The 18,550-nt window shown below is 30.7% G+C and overlaps 1 protein-coding gene across 1 annotated transcript; it reads left to right on the forward strand.

Moving 5' to 3' along the window:
- The first annotated feature begins 6,118 nt into the window (after positions 1–6,118).
- Positions 6,119–16,756, forward strand: LOC147387728 (GDSL esterase/lipase At1g28570-like). The gene is made up of 5 exons (XM_086420273.1): positions 6,119–6,428; positions 9,365–9,589; positions 11,441–11,589; positions 14,198–14,474; positions 16,330–16,756. Exons 1-5 carry the CDS (start codon positions 6,131–6,133, stop codon positions 16,584–16,586), a joined length of 1,206 nt encoding a protein of 401 aa, XP_086276399.1. The 5' UTR covers positions 6,119–6,130; the 3' UTR covers positions 16,587–16,756.
- The last annotated feature ends 1,794 nt before the right edge of the window (positions 16,757–18,550 follow it).

Consider the following 18,550-nt stretch of genomic DNA (forward strand, 5'->3'; position numbering starts at 1 on the left):
AGTATTGTTGCCTCCTATCAATTTAGCAATTTATATATAAGATTCTCATGCAATTTCACTTATAAATATATAAGTTGCGGGTTGTTTTTGATATGGTAATTTTGTTTATGTATGCATATGCAATGTCAGCCTTTACGAAAAATACAATGTGAGCTATGAATATGTAGTATTTCCATATGATTTGTGGTCTTAATTTTTTACTTACAATAGGAATAGATTCGAAACAGGTTTGAAGTCTTATACAAACTAGATGGTTTTTTAAATTTAACATCCCATCCCTCCATTCAAACTTCAACTCTTGCTTGGTGTGCTATGGTAATCTCATTTGTTTCTTTGTGAAGTACTCCCTAAGAAAATAACATACACTTCAGCAAAGGACATATTCTACAATGTCAAAAGTTTATATGAAATTAGAATTCATCTTAATTAAATTTCACAAAAACAAAATAAAATACTTTAGTTTTAGTAAGCAAATCAAAGAAGAATGTTCACTTGAAATAGGCTTGAACCAAATGGTAAGAAATATAAACAGTTGTGAATTTTTGACTCCAATACTAAACAAACTAAAAGCTAACATTAATTTTTGATTTTTTTAGTTAAAGAGTAAAATATATTCTATTTACGCTAGACTTGAGAAGTGTAAAGTCACAAGCATAGATAGAGTCAATTTCCCAATTCTGTTGTAATCCCAAAATTATGGAAATTTTCAATTTCTATGGATTTGTAATGCATTTACATGCATAGTATAATATACATGTACATATATTGTGAGGCAATATTTTACATAAATAAAGAATACCACACAACAATCAAATAATTTAACAAAGATAAGTAAATTTATCATTATCATCATCAAAAGCGTTATCCCAAATATTTGGGGTCAGCTAATTAGCCTTATCATTATGCAACGTTTTGCCATAAATTACGAAAGGATTCAAAACAACAAATATTACACTATAAAACTCCAGTAGCAAAAATAAAATACAATGTAACTTGGTCTCCAATAAATTTAAAACAACAACAAATTAGACAAACAAGAAAGGTGAGCTAATCCAATAATGAACTTTATATCCATTTCAAAACACAATAAAAATTTTCAATTTGAAAAAATAAGTTCTAGAAACTTGAAATTCCACCTCTGTTTTTTCTGTACTTGTCTCAATATCTTGGTAGCTCAAGGAATGAAACCAAAGAAAAAAAATGTGTTAAACTAATACTAATAACATACATAAGAAAATCTACGTAAAATAACATAAAATTAAAAATTGTTTTAGAAGATTATGTTAATTTAATATGTATTTATTTGATTCATCCTAATCAACTTTTGAGTGGTAGAATTTTATAGCAATGTCGACTCAATGTATATCATGCATTGTATTACAGTATTTCATATGCTTTATTACTATTCTAATTTCTGAGTTTAATTTGTAGAAATTAAGGATCATAAATCTTTAGGTACCTAAATCTAATACCAATATATCACTTGCCACAATGTTTTTTTTATTATAAATCCACCAAGATATAGTTTAAAAGTTTTTTATTTGTTGATTGGCCAAAAGAATGTTTAAGAAGGTCTTTTAAGTATATGACATTAATTTTTTCATGTTCACTGAAACAACAAATTAACTCCCTTTTCCGATCACTTGTACTTATAAAATATGCTTATCAATAAATTCCAACACCAACATCAACTACAACAATTAATGCAAAAGGCAAATCAATAAATCATACCAACACAATTGTATAATAACATTGTTTGATACTAAAATTTAATATTTGGCGTGAAAGAAATTTTTTTAACAATATTTTTGAAATTCTTTTCATTTTCTCATATCTATTTCATAGTCTCTACAAAATTTGGAGGAGTTACCAAAAGAACTAATTATAAAGTAAGCTTAAGATGAATTTGACTACCCCACGTGGCACACTCAATCGACTCTCCTAACATGACAAGTTCATGAACCGTGGATCAATACGATTCAGGATACATAATTCTCTTGGGATACACATTTTATGGGAAGAACAGTTTTGTATCACGGGGCGTGCAGCTCCACGGTTCCCGAACTTATCACGTCAAGAGAGTCAATTGAGTGTGCCACATAGGATAGTCAGATTATCTCGATCCAATAGAATATTGCCGAGCAAATTGAATTTACTCACCTATAATATAAGATAAGTTTCTCTCTTTTTTCCAAATGGAAGTTGTAATCAATTGCGTAATAATGAATTGAATAATGCTTAAGTTGGGAAAAAATGCTAATGAATTTTAAGATAGGCAAAAGCTGGAAAAAATAACTTTGAAGAGCCAGCCCACCTAATTGTGTGGGCCATCCAAGCACCAGGGGCTCATCATTACTGTGATTAAAGTCACTAAAGTTAGAGTCCTTAAATTTTGGAATTCTACATTTTTTTCACGTTTTTATAAAGAACCGAAGGCCCATAAAACATGATGGGATGCCATGATTGTAAGGTAGAAAATTCTATGAATGTAAAAAGAAACCCTTATTTTCAACTTTAGATTTCAATTTTAAAGTTTAGATAATTTTTTATAATTATTTATGAATCTAATCTAAACCTGAAATGGTAGAATTTAATTAATTGTTCGATTAATTATAGAGAGCTGAGATGTTACTTAACCAACAAAGGAAGTTCCAGAAACAGACGATGAAATCTATCTAAACATCCAACTAGACTTCTAATAAACATAACTAATGCTAATTTCTAGTCATTATATTTGAAAAAAAAAAATCATCTAGAATTTGAAATTCTGATTTTCTTAGCCCATGGTACTACTAGTTAACGATGATAAATGATCAGACAATTGTCAAAAATTTGTCAATGGAACTGATTTTTGATCTGCAATTCTACTAATGAGTAATTGTACTAGAAATTATTACTATTAGTATTATACATATATACATCACCCATTTTTCGTCGGTTACCCAAGATTTTGACCATGATTAACCCTTCAAATTATATTGTCTGAGAAACTAGTATGACTTGTAAATTCATTTTAATATCTTTTGTTAAGGAGAATAGATGTGAAAACAAGATTTTAAACCATGGTTATTACAGCATTGTCATTTGAAGTAATCACTAATCAAATAGGTGAACATCACTCTACATTGCCCGATCAAACTTACGGGTGCATTATCACTGTTTTTGCATTGTTTCAGGATTTTTGAAAAGGATACTTACAGCTTGTTCTCGAGCTGGAGGTCCGCCGTATAATTGTCGTTTAAAGTAATCGCAGTTTCACTTATCTATTATGTGCTTAGACAAATCATACATTTAAAATTCACCGAATCAAGGTAATTTTACTCAGTAATTTTAATTGTATTTTTTTAAAATAAAGGTTATTTTGGTAAAAATGACATGAGACTAATTGTCAAGATTTGGACTCAGTTTGTCTTATTCACTTCTTCACTCTAGAGTTTGAGTTGCAAAAAAAAAAATAAATCATCATTTCTTCTTTTGACAAGTTTTTTCTTCTAAATTTTCTTATTTTCTTTAGAAAATCGATTTTCAAAAATCCTCTTACTATGCAATTTTTCTGATTTCATCTTCACACTATTAGTTCGGCCTCACAAGTGAAATTCTCAGGGATCACCCCTGCCTTTGACATTACTCCATAACGTATCTGTACAACAAGGTTGACAAAATTGAAGTGAAACAGAAGGTCCAGATTTTTATATTAACAAATGAATTGCTAAATTATTTAATAAATAATAAATGGTCAAGTTTCCTCCAAAAATTCAGCACAACCACCTCCAAATATATTATGATTTATTAAGAAGATGACAAATCCCTCTTGTTAACAAATTATTTAGAAGAAAAATTCAATTTGGTTAAGCAAAGTGGGAGTGAGACCAAAATATCTAAAGTCTATCTGGACCTAAATATTTCAAAAATCAATCAACGAGTGTTCAGAGTAGTAGTTAGGGTCTCTATACAAAAAAGGAGAGGTTTAGAGTTCAAATCTCTATTGGCTACCCACAAGTATCTATCCCGATCTACCTAATATGTGTGGTTTGTGGGTATTGGATGTACGAGGGGATTTGGGCAATGTATGATGTTCTAAGAGTCACGCAATTTTGATTTTGACCCATCCCACATGGACCTACAGACCAAAAATCAGATTGATTGAGGTTTTTTTGCAGTTTTAAGAGTCGATATTTGTTACCCACCAATATTTAGTTTTGACTTAAGGACCAAAAGAGATATAGTGACTTCTATATGATATAGATCACCTGTTTAGGATTGGGTTCATCCAAGCCTGACCCGAACCCACCCATTCAAAGCCCTACCTACCAACTATCTTACCCATTATTCAATGAGTATGGCCCCTCTTGATATTGGTGTAGGTTGACCCGAACCCACCCATTCAAAGCCCTACCTACCACAGCTCCATGTGTGGCTTTCAGGAGGACACTTTTGTCATTTTAGAGTTCCGGACCCAGACTGTTGTATAGAACTTTTTTGTCCTTGTCTTCAAAGCTTGAGACTTTAAATTCTATCTATTTCAAATTTCAAAAATTGAATTTTTTTTGTTTTTTTTTTTTTTTTAAGTAAAAGATGATGATATTTTTTGGGAGAAAAATTAATGATTTTCCGTTCCACAAGTCATCTAAGAGTAGGTTGAATTCGTTAGAAAAAAAATGAGGTCAAGTAGGTAGAAATAATTTAATTTTCATGACATGAACTTGAAGATTAACAGTTTTCAACAATTATTTTAGAGAAAATCAAGGATAGAATGATTGACACTTTGAAGAGGTTGAACATGAGATAAGTGTCATTTAAGTCATTTTTTAGTTAGTTTATAAGGTGTTTTAGAACTACCCTCTTGTTAAATTGGTGATATTAGATTTAGTTCCTTGCAAAATGAAAGATTAGGTTTGTCCCCCTTAATCGTAAGTCAACGTTATGTTTTCATGATTTAATGGTGGAATTTTCATTTTCTGTTCAAAATACTATCCAAATACTTAAATTATTAAATCAAAATTTTACAATTAAAAATCATTAAGTAAAATGAGTATTAACTTACCATCAAAGAGGTAAATCTAAATTTGCATTTTGAAAGATGGTAAACCTAATATCACCAATTTAACAAGGGTATTTCTAAAATTTCCTAGTTCATAAGAGAAGAAGTAAGGTACAAGTTATAAGTTTGAAAAATAAGGGTTTAAGAGAAGAAGTGAGTAAGGGTACAAGTTATAAGTTTGAAAAACAAGGGTTTAAGAGAAGAAGTAAGTAAAGGTACAAGTTATAAGTTTTTGGTATTTCTAAAATTTCCTAGATCAGAACAGAAGAAGTAAGGTACAAGTTATAAGTTTAAAAAACAAGGGTTTAAGAGAAGAAGTAAGTAAGGGTACAAGTTATAAATTTGAAAAACAAGGGTATCTCCACTAAAACAAGGAACCATGCTGAGGAATTGTTGCATTAGGCATAGAAGCTAGGATTATTATTTGCTAAAAATAAGGATTTTGAAAATAATAATTAAATTGCCTTACCAAGCAAAATAAAGTATCATTTGATATTTTCAGCATTTTTAAGTAAAATATTATGCTCTAAACTACATTGTTAAGACCCATTGATAAAACAACATTATAAAATATAGTGGCACATACAAATTAACAAATTAAGAAAAACACAACAAAAATAAAAGTCTAATAGTCAAATTAAATAGAAAGGTACTCCTATGTTAATAAAATAACTACAAATAATTGATAAAGTCATCCATAATTGACGGATTCTAAGAAATTAAGGATGACAAATCGAGATTTTGATGGGAATCTACTTTTTATGAGTGTGAAGAGTTGACCCAAGATGATTCCATTGGAATGCATTTCACGTTTATAATGTTTTTGAAATACCCAAACTGTCTTTTTCTCATTTTCTTTACTTACTTAGGTTTTTCAATATCGATTGTGATCATTTTCAAAAATCTATAGAAAAAAAATTACCAAATGAAATATCATAAAGGAGAGATGAGGCCTACAGATTATTAAGAAAAGAAAATTTACTAAATGATTAATATTAAGATACTACCCAAAAATTTCCTCTAACAGGGTCTTTTAAGTAATTTACTTTCTTCCCAAGAGGCTGACTATATATTGGTTAATGTTTAATCATGACAACCAAGAGTAGGCAAATTCTCTCTTCTCCGTGTCCTTCCCCTCCCATGGCTTTGTATCCTCTGCTTAAGCTTCTTCTTCTTCTTCTTGTATTGTTAGCCAACACTGCTGGTCCAGTGTTGTGTTGCTACACCTCCATCTTCAATTTTGGTGATTCATATTCTGATACAGGAAACTTACTCTACTTAGAAGGCGATAATCCTTCTGTCAAAGGCCGGTTTCCCTATGGAATGACTTATTTCCATCACCCAACTGGTCGATGCTCTGATGGCCGTTTGGTTATCGATTTCATAGGTATGTATATATATATATACACACATGCATGAATATGTACTTTATAAATATCAACTGTTTGTTGGATTTTATGTTTAGCCAATAGGGATCATGTGTTTTTTCCATGAGTCCATGAGTCAATGGATCTCAACCCATTTATTATTCTAAATTTTCTTTTGAGATTAGTATAATATTTTGATTTATTAGGCGAAAATAGTTGTGTTTCCCCTGAAAAGACACTTATTCTTTGTTTGGATTGAGAGAAATGACGAGAAGAGAAAATAAATCAGTTTCTCCCCCTATTTCTCCTGTTTGGATTGTTATGTGGGGAGAGAAAAGAACAGGATTGGAGAGGAGGAGAGAAAAAAAAAAAAAGGGTGAGTTTTCTTTCTCTCAAAAAATGGAGAGAAATGAAAAGAAATCCTTTTAAATTATTTTATAATGCCAATTCTAAATCTCTTCTAAGATATTTTATTAAGCGAAACTTTAACTTTTTCTTAAAAGGAACATTGGAAAATTGCAAACAACCCATTTATTTTGCGCTCATGAGTAAAGTGAAAAAAAAAGAGGTAAATCATACTTTGACCCTTATAATTTGGCATAATTTCATTTTGACCCTTAATGTTTTGATAATTTCACCTACTTACCTTATAGTTATCTAAAGGGTTCACTTATTCCCTTCCTATTAAGGGTGCAACTTGGTCCAATTCAAACCGAGAATCTAACTGAATCGATAGCTTTGGGGTGGTTTGATTTGGTTTGATTTAGAACTAGTCGCGATTCGATTTTGGATTACAAAAATGGAGAACCAATCAATTTGGTTAAGTTCTCGTATCAAACTTGTATAGAACCGAACTAAATCGAGAACCGAATCCTTATGCAATAAATAAATAGATATGTATATAATAATTATTTTAGGAGTTGGGATGTAGATTAATGATCTTTTATGAATAAACTAATGATTTTTTATAGATAATTAGTGATTTATTCTATGAAAATTTATGTTTATTATATATTTATTTTTCATTAAAAATGTCACTTACAAATTATAGAATATTGGCAACCCATAGAGTTGAAACGAATCAAACCAACTTTAGTTCGGTTTGGGTTGGTTCAGTTTCAATGGAATTTGGTTCGGTTCTAGTTCTTATTAAGTGGAATCAACCTATGTTAGATCGGTTCCAATTGGACATCAAACAGAACCAAGTTGCACCCCAACTTCCAACAAATTCTCATGAATTTAACAATTAAATTCCTTTTATAAAGATCAATTTACTTTTTTTTTAAATGTTATTTTTGTTTTATAAACAAAGATATATTTGTGCAGGGGAAGAAGAATGGTTTTTCTCATGTGGGGGCAACTAAGAGTAGAAAAAAAAATTGTGGGCTAATTAAGAGTGAAAAAAAATAGTTGTGGGGGTAACTAAAAGTGAATTTTTCTTTTTTTGTGACGACAATATTGACAAATTTGTTTATCCACTGCTAAAATCTATCGCAATAGCACATTAATCTATAAAATTTGAAAACTTTTATGGGGGCAAGTGCCCCCACCGCCCCTGTACCTATGAAAAAATGAGTTCAATCAATGCCTAATAGGGGGTATTTTAATTGTTATTTAAAAAAAATCTAATAAAAACTAACATAAAATATGAGAGTACAATAGTAAAATATTATTAGGGGTCAAAATGAAATTATGTCAAACTATAAGGGTCAAAGTGTAATTTATCCTTTTAAAGAGAGTTGCTATTGCCATACCAAATTTTACTAATGCCACACCAATTGTCTAATTCTTTTTCATTGAATTAAAGAGCAAAACAATTAATTAAACGTGCGCAAATTTAATTTTGTCCCCCTACTTCTAGTTAAAAGATTGGGGAGAAAATTAAGAGTATTATACCAAGATCGAAGATAAGGACTTGCTTGAGTCATTAAATATTTTAAGAAGATTGATTTTTTGACAGCCCCATCTGACATATGCCCTCTACGCCTCCATCATAGAATTGTAGACCAGTTGTCTTAGGATACATTGAATCATAAATCTATTTTGTGTATCCTGAGGCAAATGATCTATGGTTCTATGATGAGGGCATATGTCACAGGGGGCCATCAGATTATCACGACTCATATTTTTATTTGATTCATCCAATAGAAATCACGAATTGAATTTCAGCTAGAGTCAATGGTCATTCAATTTATTTTTAAAACTGTGTTCTAAATTGGTAAACTGTTATCGTAAATACCACAACCTGTGTCCAAAATCTGCCTTCAACACTAATTAAATAGAAGAAAAAAAAAATCCTCATATTCTAAATATTTTAAAAGAGTAGGGATCTAGAAAGGTGTCCCATACCTAATCAAGGTCAAGTGGCATTCCATTTTGATGGCGTGGGGAATTTTTGAGGACCCACTGATTGTATGGATATGTAGTCCATCCCTTGATGAATCTACACGCAAAAGACTAGTTTGATTGGTGATGATCATAGCATTGTCTTAAGAATAATTTAAGATTGTTGGATTCAAGCTCTTTTCAAGAGCATAGATCTAGTGGATACAGGTTATAAATACTATGACTTTTGGTAGGTAGGTTCAGCAAAGGAATGGACCACATATCCATATTGGTCGAGTCAGTGGGTCCCAAAAATTTCACATTCCATAAAATTGGTACGGGACACCTACCACCTTACCTTGGCTAGGTAGGGGACACCTTTCTTAATTTTATGCACTTTTAAGGCTTTTTGGTTGGATCCGTTTTAATTTGGTGGGATTGATTTATAGTAGTCCAGTTTTTAAAAACATTGTTCACATGCATCAATCATCCCAAAAAGGAAAAAAAAAAAAAAAAAGATTCTTTTGACTGATGAATTCAGTGAGATTGTTAGACATAAAATTGCTGAATTCTTTAATTTCATAGTGAAACCTCAAATTTTTAATGAAAAATGGTGGTGATGCGAATACAGCTGAAGCTCTAGGACTTCCACTTGTTCATCCATATTTGATACCCTACAGTAACGACGACCAAGGCTTCAAGCGAGGAGTGAATTTTGCCGTCGGAGGAGCTACAGCCTTAGATAACAGTTTCTTTAGTAACATAAATGTCAACAATCCCTACGCAATATACTCTTTGAACGTTCAACTTGATTGGTTCAAACAACTTTTGCCTTCTCTTTGCCACTCAACATCAGGTATTTGTAATTTATTTTATTTAGATTTTTTTTCCTTCTTCCATATAAGTATTTAAGATTGATGACTTCCATGATTCTAAAACTCTTCCTAGAACACGGGTAGCAACCCCAAAAGCAAATCATTGTGGATTGGCAGAATTTCCAATTACATTAACTCGTTTGGATACCTAGATGGTTAGTTGATACTTTGAAAATCTCATTCGAGTTTACGAAAACTGGCTTGATGTTATATATATAGGGAGCGGTTCGGCAGCCCTAAAGTTTGTCAAACATTTCTTGTAAATCACTTTTGATGGGGTTAGAAGTTTTGGAATAGGCTGATTTTTTGTAAGGATGATCTCTATGGTGAAGAGATCATCCTCACCAAAAATCAGCTCATTTTGAAACTTCTAGTTTACAAGTTGAAGAATCATGGATCGTCCAATTTTTGTAAATCACTTTTGATGGGGTTAGAAGCTTTGGAATGAGCTGATTTTTTGTGAGGATGATCTCTATTAATAGGCTGATTTTGGTGGAGTCCTATTCATAGAGATCATCCTCACAAAAAATCAGCTCATTCCAAAGCTTCTAACTCATGTTTTGAAAAATGTTTGGCAAACTTTAGGGCCGTTGAACTGCTCCAATATATATATATGATTTAATTGTTTGTAATGTGTATAGAATAAGATTGTTTGCTTCATCTATCAATCTACCTTATATAGAAAATAATTAGTAATTAAATATAGATATCTATATTTATAAAATAAATTATGTTTTTTAATAAAAATAAGAAAAATTTTAAAATATATACGTATACTAGAGTTTGGACATTCTCTCTTGGGTTAAGGGGTAAAAGCATTAAAAATAAAGTTTGAAAGGTATTATTGACAATTTTAAATTTAAAAGGATAAAAGATAGAAATAATAAAATAAGTTAAAGGATAAAAAATAAAGTATAAAAAAATTATAAGGAATGAAGGAAAAAAAAATAAAGTGGATTTCACAATACTATACTTTGATAGGAGGGTTAAAAGGTAGAAAAATGAAAAATAATAAAGTAAGTCAGAAGGGATAAAAGATGAAATATAATAAAGTTATATCACCAAACCCAATAGTCACGAAATATCACCCAATTCCGAAACTTCTAACCCCAATTTACAAGTTAAAGAATCTTGGACTATCTATTTCTTTGTAAACAACTTTTGATGCAGTTAAAAGTTTTGGAGTATGCTGATTTTTTGGTGAGGTTGATTACCTCATCATAGAGAACATCCTCCCCAAAAATCAGCCCATTCTGAAACTCTAAACTCATATAGGACAAAACACGTTAGTCAAATTGACTGTCGAACGAGATCCATAAATATACATATATAGATCACTGATTTAAAAATCCAGCTGGATCGACAATCTGAACACTGATTTGAATAAACATTTTATTAAAAAATGTAGGTTTTTTCAAAACCAATGATTCAACCGCATGAGCCATCGGTTCTCATGAACCGATTCTTGAAATCTAAAATGTTATTATTATTATTATTATAAAAAATCATTTTTATTAGGATTTTTTTAAGAAAGGAAGGAGAAAACTTTTTAGATTTGAAGAAAATAAAAGATGCAATGAAAATTTTTAAGTCTTTTTTGTTTTTTCATCAATTCATGAAAGAGTCCAAAAAAAATTTTCTATTTTTTATATTAAAAATTATTTAATAAAGACAAGCCTGTTTAACCATATTGAACATCAACCGACCATTCGAACAAATTTTTTATTTTATTATTGGTCCGATTTTTAAAACATTGAGATAGATAGATAAATGTTAATTCCTTTTATGTTTTTCACTTCTTAGTTGTTCATGTATAAGTTTCTATATTATAGATTGCAAAAAATTCTTCAGTCAATCTCTATTTGTTATGGGAGCGTTTGGGGGAAACGATTACTTCTATCCTTCTGCTGCTGGAAAAAGTTATGAAGAGATTCGAAAACTTGTACCTTTAATCATCAAGGCCACATCCCAGGCAATCCAGGTGAGAACAAAGACAAATTTAATTTGAGAAATTAATAAAATTGTTGTTGTCTCATATATATAAACAAGAGAAATTTATCAAAACGAAGCACTTTTCAAAATTATTTATCAAAACGAAGTACTATATATCTTATTTCCAAAAATGACATGTTATCATTTTCAAAAATATTTTATTTTACAAAAATAGTATACACAATAATTTCAAGAATTTTGGTATCAAAAATAACTTTTTTTTATTTTTTAAAGTTCAGTGTCAATGGGATCCTTTTGGCTAGGGGTGCAACTTGGTTCGATTTAAATTAATAATCAAACCAAACTGATAACTTTAGGTGGTTTGGTTAGGTTTGGAACAAGTTGCGGTTCGGTTCCGGATTACAAAAATGGAGAATTGATCAATTTGGCTCGATACTCAGATCAAGCTTGTACAGAACTGAACCAAACCAAGAATCGAATCCTTATACAATAAATAACTATATATGTATATAATAATTATTATGAATTATTTTAGGAGATGGGACATAGATTAATGATCTTTTATGGATAAACTAATAACTTTTTATGGATAGATTAGTGATTTACTGTATGAAATTTTATGTTTATTATTCGTTTATTTGTTCATTAAAAAGTGTTACTTGAATTTATAGAATATTGGCAAGTCATAGAACCGAACCAAACCAAATTGACTTTAGTTCGATTTGAGTTGGTTTGGCTCCAATGGAATTTGGTTCAATTATGATTCTTAGTTAGTAGAACCGACCTATATCGATACGGTTCCAATTGGAACTCAAATCGAACCAAGTTGCACCCCTACTTTTGACACTGCATAAAAATAAATTTTGATCTCATGTCAAAATGATCCTGTTGACATTGAGTATTTTTTTTATAAAAAAATTACCTTTTTCATAAGATCAAAATTTATTTTGTACGATGACAAAATTTTTTTTTTTTTTAAATATACTCAATGTCAACAAGATCCTTTCAAGATCAGAATTCATTTTTGTACAGTGTTAAAAGGATACCCTTGACACTAATTTTTTTTTTTTAAGGGTATTTTTTATACTAAAATTCTGAAAATTATTTTTTGTACTATTTTAGTAAATTAAAATATTTTCGAAAATAATAATTTACCATTTTGGAAAATTAGTTTAAAAGTGCTCCATTTTGGGGATTATACAATTTTCAGTGCATATTTTAGTAAATTTGCCCATATACAATTTATTGCTCTGTACCATGTTGTGGTCCATTTTTCTCATGGAAATTATGTTGGGAAAAAGTATGGCTCAGATGATGGGTATTTCCTAGAGAGACCCAATATAAATAGATCTAAATTAAGTGATTCCTAAAAAAAGTCTCTTCTTTATAGGATCAAACATTAGTTTAAATCACTCATATGTCTATGCTTTGCATAAAAAATCTGTTTGAGATTAGAAAAATCTATTTATGTCGAAAGATTTGATTGCTGACATTTAAAACAATAAAAAAAAAGTGCTTGGACCTAAGAAAACCCGATGGCAATGTAGATTTGCAGTAAAGAGAAATTAATTCAAACACTAATATTACCCACTTTTTAATATTATCAACATTATTTTGATCTAATAATAATAAATTTCTTCTGTTTTGCAAATGACAACAATAAGCATGTGAGGTGTTAATCACCCCCACTAGGCCATTGGCTATAACCCCTCAATGCAATAGGATTATGGTAATGCGCCTCCCAAGATACAACAAAGATGTCCCAAGACATCATAATGGATATTTGGGCCTAGTGATCCCAATGGTGCATATGAAACTTCACAATTGTGCATCATCAACCCAATTTAAAATATAGATATTGTTTTTTTCACTATATAAGCAATAATATACCTTAATATATGATAATACACAAAATAAAAGGGAATACCCCTTACATTACAAAAATAGCAAAAAGATCCATCCAATCTGTCATTAGTGCTTTTCTTACAAACAATACATGGACACTCCAAAAAGTAGTGAAGAAAAATACTTAATAGTAGAAAGTAAGAAACTATTGCAATTTTTTTTTTTTACATCCTTTTAAATTTGAGTACTAGGGTGACATTGGATTTACTGTGGTTTTTACATTTCTGACGTGGAGATGAGCACATAATCGTAGAAATTATTTCCTCGCGATACGAGAAAACACATCTATGGTTACGTGCACACCTCCATGTCAGAAATGCAAAAATCGCAATAAAGCCAATATCACTCCAGCATTAGTGTTAAAGTTTAAGTTTATAATCTACCAATCTAAAGATATTATTTTTGGAGTGTAAACATGCATATGAAACCAGCACAAAACTAATATAAGGAACTAAAATGACAAAAGATTGACATCGATTCTCACTTTGGTGACATGAATCTGTGTATGGAACCATAGATGCTTTTCATCGAGATATAAGTAAACACATCTATGGATCTTTGGGTACCTCCACGTCAGCAAAGTGAGAATTGATGTGATGAGGTAACTCTGGCACAACTCAACATTAAAATGACACCATGTTCATGCTAGCTATTCGATATGAGAATTAAGACATGATTATTTATAATCTCCATTGATGACTTATTTTTCTTCCTGTTGTTTTTGAGTAAAGACATTGATCAAGCTAGGAGCCCAGACGCTCCTGATCCCCGGAGAAGTTCCAGTAGGATGTTCTTCCATGTTTCTGACAATGTTTAAAAACCCAAACAAGGAATTCTATGACCCAGAAACAGGTTGTTTGAAGTGGTTAAACAAGTTTGCCGAGTATCACAACAACCTTCTTCAAAAAGAGTTGGATAGATTGCGAAAGCTGCATCCTGATACCACCATCATTTTCGCTGATTACTATAATTCTGCCATGCGTTTTTATCGCTCTCCAAGTCAATTTGGTGTGCTCTCTAACCTCATTTATGATATTTTTTATTATTATTTATTGTGGTTCAATACCCTTTATTGAAACTAATTATTGATTTCATTAAAAGCATGCTTACCTATCAAAAAATAAAAATAAAAAACGTCAAAAAATCATCCATCAAATTGACTTTTGGTATGTTACACTATAGAAAGAAGGCTGAAAGTCAGCCAGATTTAGACAAGGGATTTAAAAGATGAGTCACAATAAACTAAGGGCCTGTTTGGATACCAGGAGCAGAACTACTCTTCCAAAGAACAGGAGTTGAAGTACTCTATGGAGGAGCTGGAAAAGTAATTTTGTGCAGAAAGGGCGTTTGGCAATCAACTCTGTGAAGTACTGGCAGAAGTACTTTTGTGCTGGAAGTTTGTTTGGGAACCATACTGACTTCTCATGACTTCTAGAAAAAAGACCAGAATACCCTTATATTATACTAGTTACTGTTTTTTATCTTTTAGTGTCATAATATGCCTTCAAACTATACTGTTTTTGACATTTTAATTATAAATATTAATATAATATAATATAATAAATATTAATATAATATAATATAATATTTTAAATATTAAATATTAATATAATATGTTTAAATCTATTATACTCAAAATTAAAAAAAAAAAATTGACAGATTGTCTTTTAGTGTCATAATATGCCTTCAAACTATACTATTTTTGACATTTTAACTATAAATATTAATATAATATAATATAATAAATATTAATATATATAATATAATAAATATTAATATAATATAATATAATATAATATTTTAAATATTAATATAATATTTTAAATATTAAATATTAATATAATGTGTTTAAATCTATTATACTCAAAATTTAAAAAAAAAATTGACTGACTGTCTTTTAGTGTCATAATATGCCTTCAAACTATATTATTTTTGACATTTTAACTATAAATATTAATATATATAATATAATAAATATTAATATAATGTGTTTAGATCCATTATACTCAAAATTTAAAAAAAAAATTGACTGACTGTCTTTTAGTATCATAATATGCCTTCAAACTATATTGTTTTTGACATTTTAACTATAAATATTAATATAATATAATATAATATTTTAAATATTAAATATTAATATAATGTGTTTAACTATAAATATTAATATAATATAATATAATAAATATTAATATAATATTTTAAATATTAAATATTAATATAATGTGTTTAAATCCATTATACTCAAAATAAATAAAAAAATTAATATTAATAAATGTTTCTTTCATTTGATTTAAGGGCAAATGATTAGGAATATTTTCATAGAAAATTAATAAAGTTAAGGGTATTTTGGTAAAACGAACCATTAAATTTTGACTCCCCGCAAGATGAGTTTTGAGAAATAGGTTTTCTCGACTTCTTCACAAAGAGTAATTTCTTGCTCTTGCGCGGAGTAACTCTTCGAAGGAGTTGTTTATCCAAACGACTTCTAACTCCCCGCAAGAGTCAGAAGTAGCTAAGGAGTCCTATCCAAACGCCTACTAAGTTGCTAAAACTGATGCTCTTGATTTGGCAGTGTACAAAACCATTGATATTTTTCTTCAGGCTATACAAGGAAAAAGATCTATGGTTTTGTTCTTATGCTACATCAAGAGCGTTAGCTCTAGCAAGTAAGTTTATCATTAGTTTTAAAAAATTGTAATGCCCAACATTTTTTTAGCTATCATCATGTATCATGATAACATTGTTTATTCAATATTCTTCTACCCCACTATATAATAGCAGTTCTTGATTGGGTTGATTGGGCTCTAGACACTCAATCAAAGGCATTTACATGTGGATTCTTACAGCTTTCATATTGTTTTAGGATTTTCAAAGGGAGCACTTGCAGCTTGTTGTGGAGGGGAAGGTCCATATAATTTTAACTTATTGGCTGGGTGTGGAAAGGAGTATTCAAAACTCTATGGCGACCCATCAACATTTGCCAATTGGGATGGTCGTCACCTAACGGAAGCAGCATACAAAACAATTGCCAGTAGTATATTAGATGGATCTTACTCTATTCCTCCATTCAACATCTCTTGTTTAGCACCAATAGGGGATATTAGATTTGATCCCAAATAAGAATCAACTTTCAAATATTATTGTTTGATGAATGTTTCAATCATCAATAAGGAAAATAAGTGTGACGTATGGTTTGTCTAGAATTATTAAATTATTGATTTCATTCAAAAGATTATTGTAGTATGATCAATTCTTGAATGAATTCTATCAAAAATATACTCTTTCATTCACTTAGGCCCTGTTTAGATACTAGAAGCAGAAGTGTTTTGTTAAATAGCAAAATCTAGAGTACTCTATGAAGGAACTGAAGAAGTACTTTTGTGCTGAAAAGGCATTTAGGAATCAACTTTGTGAAGTATTAACAAAAGTACTTTTGTGTTGGAAGTGTATTTGGAAACCATACTGACTTCTCTTGACTTTAAAAAAAAAAGACCAGTGTAGGTACGTGGATTTCACTATTACGACGGTCACTTCTACTAAGGATTGGAATCGCCACCATTCATATTATAAGTGGGTGTGAATGGTCACTCGATGTACATTTTTCGAAAAATTGTCATTTTGATATTTTAGTGACTCGCGATGGATAAGGGGTAATCAAACCTTGAGATTCGAGATAAGCGATTCAATTGGAGAAATGGAAAGGTGTTAGGCACCCTTTTCTCCCCGCCAAGTGGCGGTAACCTCAAAGGACTCAGTCATTTTGATTAAAATAAATGAAAAATAAAGTGCCACATGTTGTGCGCTTGTACCATAAATAGGGATTTACTTTCGACTCGATCATAGGATCATCTTATTGAAGGAGATGATCCTAATAGCCATGAGCCTTGAGAATCATTCTCCTTAAGTCCATCTAAAATAAAATAGAGAGAAAAGGGAGAAGGAGATGGTAAAGAGAGAGAGGGGGGGAAGTTGTTCTTTTGACCCACCTTGAATCTTCGATCTTTTTTTCTTCTTCTTCCTCTTCTTCTTAAGTTCTTCTTAAGTCCTTAGTGATATAGGAAAATGTAACTTTTTGTATGATTGAAGGAATAGAGAAGAGATGATAAGAGAGATGAGTGGAGTATAGTGATTTTTTTGTGAGACTTGGGGGAGAGAATTTTTTTGTAGTGAGAGTTGGGAAGATTTTTCTTAGTGATAGTGGGTAACCCTTTTTGGGATTAGGAGGAGGTATTTATAGATGTTTTGAGGGTATTTAGGGGTATAATGGGGTAAAAAGTTGAAAGGAGAGATAATGACATAGGTTTTAGAGATGGAAGGTATGAAATTTAGAGTGGATTTGAGGGTAATTATATAATGAGTGGAAATAGGTGATGTTTAGATCTAAATGATTTGAATCCTACCCAAATCCATTTGGGTAGAGTGTTTGGTGAGATGAGATGAGTGATGGCTGATGGAGAGAATGGGGGTGTAAGGTGTTAAATGTTTGATTGAGTGTTGGGTTGATAGAAGAAGTAAAGTGTTTAGATTTGGAGGGATGGATAGTGTAAGAGGTTGGTTGATTGGATTTTGGGAGAGTTGAGGGGATGATAACATGTGGTAAAGATGATGAGAGAGTGAGACGATGAGATTGGTTGATTGGTGATGGTGGTTGTTTGATTAGAGAGAAAGGTATGGGTTGAGGTGATTTTGTTAAAGTGTTTTAAGATAAAGTAATGTGTTAAGGTATAGGAGATATGGATTGTGATATGGGTGGTTGATATTGTTAGAGAATGGGGATTTGTTAGGGTATCTAAGATATGGGTTGTGATATAGGTGGTTGATGATGTTAGAGGATAAGGATAGGTTAGGGTATGGGTTGAGGTGATTTTGGAAGAAAAGTGATGTGGTTGATTGATTTTTTAGAGAAAGGTGATGGAGATAGGTGATTTGATGAGGGAGGTGTGAGGGGATGATGACATGTATCACCTTTGGATGATAAATTATTGATTGGTTTGATGTGGATGATGGTTTATAGGTTAGGATTGTGGATTGGATAATGAATTGGATTTGGATAATGAATGGATATGGATAATGTCTTGTGGACT

Source organism: Akebia trifoliata, chromosome 13 (genome assembly GCF_017979445.1).
Source record: "Akebia trifoliata isolate Shusen 1 chromosome 13, ASM1797944v1, whole genome shotgun sequence".
NCBI lineage: Eukaryota > Viridiplantae > Streptophyta > Magnoliopsida > Ranunculales > Lardizabalaceae > Akebia > Akebia trifoliata.

Coding starts and splice junctions, on each gene's coding strand:
- LOC147387728 (XM_086420273.1), top strand. CDS start 6,131: ATGACAACCAAGAGTAGGCAAATTCTCTCTTCTCCGTGTCCTTCCCCT. Junction 6,429..9,364: donor TTTGGTTATCGATTTCATAG/GTATGTATATAT, acceptor ATGCGAATACAG/CTGAAGCTCTAGGACTTCCA. Junction 14,475..16,329: donor TCGCTCTCCAAGTCAATTTG/GTGTGCTCTCTA, acceptor ATATTGTTTTAG/GATTTTCAAAGGGAGCACTT.